The sequence below is a fragment of the Apodemus sylvaticus genome, chromosome 16 (assembly GCF_947179515.1).
Source record: "Apodemus sylvaticus chromosome 16, mApoSyl1.1, whole genome shotgun sequence".
NCBI classification, from domain to species: Eukaryota; Metazoa; Chordata; class Mammalia; order Rodentia; family Muridae; genus Apodemus; species Apodemus sylvaticus.
In genome coordinates this window covers 64,671,822-64,678,225 of record NC_067487.1, presented here as the reverse complement: position 1 = coordinate 64,678,225, position 6,404 = coordinate 64,671,822, and the positions used below count along the sequence as shown (strand labels likewise).

The following is a 6,404-nucleotide window of genomic DNA, read 5'->3' as shown; positions in this document are numbered from 1 at the left end:
ACCCACAAGGGGCCCTCCCCGATTGATCACTAATTGAGAAAATGTCTCACAGCTGGATCTCATGGAGGCACTTCCCCAACTGAAGCTCCTTTCTCTGTGGTAACTTCAGCCTGTGTCAAGTTGACACATAAAACCAGTCAGTATATATACACACACACACACACACACATTCACACACATTATATATATATATACACACACACATACACGCACACATATATATGTAACACTATTTAAAAAGAGATCATAGATTCGAGAGGGATTGAGAAGACATGGGAGGAGTTGGAAGAGCAAGAGAAGAAAATAATGTAACAGTATGCATGAAAAAACTTTTAATTCTAAAAAAATTTTTAATTATTAAAGATGACATCCAATTAAATATAGCATCTACATGAAAATAATTTATTATTTAATTTTGAAAACAACAAAAATAAACTTTAGATGGAAGAAAATAATAAATACAGTAATATCTAGTTTACAATACATTAAATCAGTTTCATTGAATTTAATTTCATAAATAGTTTACATAAGTAAATCACAATCAATAACCAAAGCAGCCCAGCTTTGGAACTATTGTGGTGTATGATATCAGGTAGGGGTCTGGTATGTTGGCAGCACAGCTTTGGATGTCAGCAGGCTTTTAGCCCATTTTTAAGCAGTCTAGCAATTAAAAGTCAGGTTAAGACTGGCATACAAGGTCGGTTCTAAGATCCCTCAAATATTTCTGTCTATAATAAATGCATTAAAATATGCAAAGGCAAAACAAGAGAAAAAGATTCAGCTCTTTCTTTTTTCTTTTCCTTTTTGTTTTTTGTTTTTTTGTTTTTTGTTTTTTTGATGTAGAATTTCTGTGTATAGTCCTGGCTGATCTTTCTGGAACTCACTCTGTAGACCAGGCTGTCCTCCAATTCAGAGATCCACCTGCCTCTGCCTCCCAGTGCTGTGATTAAAGGCGTGCGCCACCACAGCCCAGCAGGATTCAGTTCTTAAGGCAGTTGAGAAAGGGCGGGTGCCACCATGAGAACCTGTGGGTGGCACTACGTCTGCAGCGACCTCTGAACTGCTGCAGATCCTCCGTCCACGACCATTAACAACTATTAACAGAGACACAGAGAAGTAGCCACGGGGAGCGCAGCGACCCCTCAGGGCTCATCTTCTGAGGTGTCTGTTTTCTCCTAAAGAGGGGAATAAAAACCAAGCAACTGCACAACTTATCTTGTTTACTGCGGATTTGTAGTCAAATAGAATTGACAAGAAATTAAATACTGCCATTTAAAGTACTGAGTTAAAAAATGATTTTGAATTATGGACTAAGTATTTCTTTATGTGAACCAAGTGCTTATTCATAAGATAAGTAAGACAATACAAAGAACAATGGTTTGGACAGATCCTCTGAACTCAGATAACAGTGTATCACTTCCCTGAAGGGAACAGCCATGCCCACGGCCTTTCTGTTAAGTTAATGCTCTTCACGGACATCATGGCTAAATCTAACTACATCTGCTCACAGAACACAAGCAGGTACAGTGGCACAATGGCCGCCACGCGGTGGCTAAGCACTGAGGAGCTGGTGCTGGCTGAGGCTGCTGCACATGACTCAGAGTTCTTGTAAATGTTTTATATTCATTATAAAATAACACATTACCTTCTGACCTCACTTCCTACGTTAAGTCGTCTCTAACACGACTGATTCCCAAAGGATATATATGAATGTATGTATGTATGTATATATATATATAAAATATACTGGGAATGAAATTCTCACAGTTATTAAGGGAAATATAAAAGAAATAAGTTAATATTCAGTCTACATTCTTAAAAAGGTCACGTGGGGGAGGTATTATTGCACTTGTCTTCCTTAGAGGAATATATTTAAAATGAGGAAGAATAAATACATTGACTATGAAAATAATAATTTCAATAAAAAAAAGTTGATAAAATGTTCAAAGTTCATTTAAAAAACCCATCAAGGGTGTGTCTGGGACTGCGGGCTTTTGTTTTCTTTGATGCTGAGCCCTTCATCTTCAGTCCTGGCCTGGAATGAGAAAGAACACACAATTGCTATGTAGAAGGAAATATTTTAAAAGAATTCTGCAAAAACAGCTTTTAAAATGTTCCTTGGTTAGATTAAGCAAGCAGAGGCCCTGAAGCTCAGAGCAGACACAAGCTCTCTTCCCCGAAGCTCAGCCCAGCCATACCTCTTGGTCCTTCCCGGAGCCTTCTGAAGTCTGTCTGCTGGGGAAAGGGAAGTCAAGAAATTCCATGAAGGAAAAGCGTCACAAAAGTTATAAAACCAACAGATTAAAAAAAAAAACATTAATTATAATTAAAATAATTAATTATACTTAAAATCATTAATTATAATTAGAAATAATTAATTACATTAATTTGTAGTTATAAAATTAACGGATTATTATACATATCCCAAACTAATTTTAAAAATATTGCTACATTAATTTGTGTGTGCGTATGTACATGTGAGTACATGCATGGAGTGAGCAACTTTCAGAAGTCAGTTCTTTCCTTCCATCGAGTGCCAGAGACGAAGCTCACGTTGCCAGGCTTGGCTGCAAGCGCCTGTGCCCTGAGCCACACTGCCGGCCCACAAGGTTACTGTTACAGTATTGTTTCTTTATAATGTACTTGTTCTCCTGGCATTAAACTTGATTTCTGAAATCTTGCTGCAGTCAGCATTACCAAGAACAAAGTGAAAAAGGCTTCCTGGCTCTATAAATAAAGCCCGTTTGTCACAGCAGGAGCATGCCGGCTAGCAGGTGTTCCCTGAGGGAATCTCTCTCTCTCTCTCTCTCTCTTTTTTTTTTTGATTGGATCACTCAGATCCTTCAACTTTTAACTTCATTCTACAATAAATCAAAAACTAAAATGGACTCTCCTCTCAATTCAAAAGCTCATTTTCAGTGATCTCTCGCCAGGGTAAAGTAGCTAATATTTTCCTAAATGAGTGGAAACACAAGAGACCCTTTTAACAGTATACATTTCAAAGTTATAGTTTCAGCAATTTTAATAAGACATATCCCTAGAAAATCACATTCCTCTTATTTTTTAAATTTAAGTATTTTCATGTTTTACCTACATACATGTTTGTGTACCGTGTCTGTGTGTGTGTGTGTGTGTGTGTGTGTGTGTGTGTGGTGCCTGTAGAGGCCAAACGAGGGTACCAACTGGAGTTACAGATGGTTGTGAGCCACTATGTGCATTCTGGGAACCAAATGTAGGTCCTCCACAAGAGCTGCAAGTGCTCATAGCCACTGGCCTGCCTCCCTTCCTCCCCGCAACGTTCTCCTCTTAATGACTACATGCTTACCAGTATTTCTGGAGCTCTCTTTAGGTTGTTTAACTGAATTAACTTCACTATTTCTCAGTTCCTGGATAATACCTTTATTTAAGCAAATATCCACATGTATGTTGAAGAGGGTAAGATCAGCAGTCTCTTGTTCTAGGTTACAAACAGGACAAACTAGAGCTCGTCCTGTTACTACTTCATCAGTACAAGGCTGGGCAGATTCTTGCTTACTTAAAAACCCAATGGTTTCATTTGTCAATGACGTAGGGCAAGACTTGTCTGGAATATCGGGATATTCCTCTTTGCTGCGATTATTCCCTAGAGTGTCCATGCTTGCTGTTTCCAATGATCTGTCTTCAGTCCCTGTTAGATCTACACCATCTACTGAAGTGATCTCTCCATTTTCATGCTCCTGTCTCTCACACAGTGGAATAGAGGGGTGTGCATCTTCCTTCTGGCCAATGTCTACAGAGGAAGCATGTGAGTAACAGGGCATTTTGGAGTTCTCACTGGTTGATGGTCCATCAAGACAGACATCTACATGTTCATTAAAAGCTTCCAGACTGATACCTTCTTGCTCCCTAAAGCAAACTGGACATATAAATGTCTGATGGTCATTTGAATTCTCTGGCATTCTCTCGATCGTCTTCTTTAATGCTTGGGATGGTTTTGAGGGCTGTAAAGCTTGCAGACCCGAGACTTCACATCTGGGTGTGTCTTGACAGTTCCAGTTTCTTTCTGATCGCTTTTTATCAAAGAAACTCTTCTTATGAGACATTTCTAAGGGCTTTACAAGCTCAGTTTTGTCAGTCTTGTCTAGACTATATCCAGTAGATGACAAAGCTTGATTTCCAGATTGTAAAAAGCCAATGATGCTCCTTTGTTGGTGTTTCTTGTCATCTTCGTTGGAAAAAGTAGACATTCGGACACCTAAATGAGACCAAAGCCAGTCAGTCCCACATTGTGTAGACATTCATTCCCAACACAAACAAAGTATGGAAAACAATACAAGAACCACTGGAGATGTATACACACATATACAACATACATTTTTTAAGTGGTGAGGTTTGGACCTGTATATAGTCTTTCAAATGTTAGGCATATAATTTTCCACTTAGCTACATTCACAGACCAATATTTTCCAAATTAAAGGGCACTGGCATCATGGCTGGTATTATAAAGAAGTATTTACTTTGCTTTATAAAACTGTATATCAGTAAATGGTAAGAATCTGTTGGAATTGTCATGATTATATAGAACGTTCAATGCCATTAAGTAGAAAGTAATTAATTGGAGTCAACTACAGAGACTCTTTAGTGGTTAACTTTTTCAACAGACTTAACTTTTTAAGGAGTGTTTCATTTTTACACAATTGAACAGAATATTCCCATATATCATTTATTGTCATTCCTACACAACTGCAGGTTCTATACATGCACACACACACAAACATACACATAGCACTATCACCCAAACACTATAGTTTACCTAAGTAATTAATCTTGGTAGTTTTCATTCTATGAGTTTAGATGTAGTTAAAAAGACATATATTCACCATTATAGAATTACATACTGCAGAGGGATTTTAATCCAGCAACATAGCTATTCTGGCTAGAATACAAACATACTGTTATCATACATCTTTAATCCCTCTGGCTAGAATACAGACATATCTTACTACACACCATTAATCCTAAACAATGAAAGTAAAGTTATTTCGTAGAAGCACCACGTTTGAAGGTGATGTTTAATTGAGTGGCAGACAAAGTGATGAATCAGAGAAAGATTTGACAGAATAAGATATGCCCAACTCTCATGAGACTAGAAAACAAAGAGGTAACATAAAAGGGGGCAGGGCAGAGCGACTCGGGAGGAGGCAGTTTTACCAAGAGAGGTTGCAGAGAAAGAACAAGCTAGGAACAGGGAAGGCAGAACAAGCCAGAGAATGAGAAGGAGCCAGATTAGAACAGATGGACGGAGTTAGTTTGAGGTCAAGCAGAGCAAATAGTCAGAGGCTGGGACAGAAACCAGACTGAATCAGTCAACTTGGAGAGGAGTTTGAGTCAGAACAGCTGAGGTGAATCAGCCAGCCAGAGTTCAGAAAGAACTATAAAGGGTGAGCTTACTCAGCATTAAGTGTCAGAAGCTGAAAACATTCTAGGCCTAGGTTAGATTACATGGAGGCTAGAAGCTTCTGGGACTAGGCCTGGGCTAGCAGATGGAGGCAGTAAGCCTCAGAGATGACAATTATATCAGGGGAATAAAAGTTACTTTTACAATGCACAGTTGTTTCATTAGCTCCAAAGCCTCTGCTTTCATCCTTAACTGTCTCTAGGGTTTTGCCTTTTTCAAGATGCCAATCATGCAACACTGGCTTCTTATATTTATCAATATTTACTTAAATTTCCTTCATGCCTTTTTGTAGCTCATTTACACACTGGACATTATTCTGTTGTCTGGACATCCAGTTTATCAATCCACTTAAGGATATCTTGCTTGCTTCTAAGTTTTTCAATTACAAAGAACGTTTTATAGACACTTGCTCCTTGGCTCTTTTTTAATAGACTTCATGCAGGGTCTCACCGGATGCTCTCTCTCAGGTGTGAAAGTAATATCCGCTCTTGGCATAATCTCTTACAGTTTACCTGAAGCCATGGCTTCCTAGTCTGCTTCCAACAGAGAGTGACTGGCAATGTGGTTTCACTGTGACATAATCTTGATTTGCAATTCTGAAATCCAAAATTTCTAAAAATCGCAGCACAAAGTGATAAAGACTAAATTGGTGCGATATTATTTAGTGTCCTCAAAATCTAAGTAACAACGTTGCTACGTTGTTTAGTGACAGAAACATCCACATGTTTCATTATGTCATGGTGCTCTGGATCCCAAGGGAGTATTATAGGTATAATTGAATGCCCTGGGTTAGTTTCTCAAATCTGTTAAGTTTTGAGTCTTGAAACATTGTTCCTCAAGGAATACAGAAAAAAATAAAGCTAAGAACAACTTCAATTGACTCAGACTTGGAATTTGATTCTGTATGTGCATCTGAATTATAGCTGATGACACACACGGAGAAGCTCTTAAACAGTTTTAGAAATAG

At 38.3% G+C, this 6,404-nt stretch overlaps 1 protein-coding gene across 2 annotated transcripts in view; it reads right to left on the bottom strand.

The window, feature by feature from the left end:
- Positions 1–388: 388 nt before the first annotated feature.
- Polk (DNA polymerase kappa) overlaps positions 389–6,404 on the bottom strand; it is a 65,304-nt gene continuing 59,288 nt past the window's right edge. The window contains exons 13-15 of one of the 2 annotated variants that reach the window (XM_052160064.1): positions 3,326–4,234; positions 2,199–2,232; positions 389–2,035 (exon numbers count right to left, since the gene is read on the bottom strand). In XM_052160064.1, the coding sequence (XP_052016024.1) occupies positions 1,951–2,035; positions 2,199–2,232; positions 3,326–4,234 (1,028 nt within the window). In that variant the 3' untranslated portion in view covers positions 389–1,950. Of the gene's footprint in view, positions 2,036–2,198; positions 2,236–3,325; positions 4,235–6,404 lie in introns of both variants that reach the window. The other variant, XM_052160063.1, reaches the window with a different exon arrangement.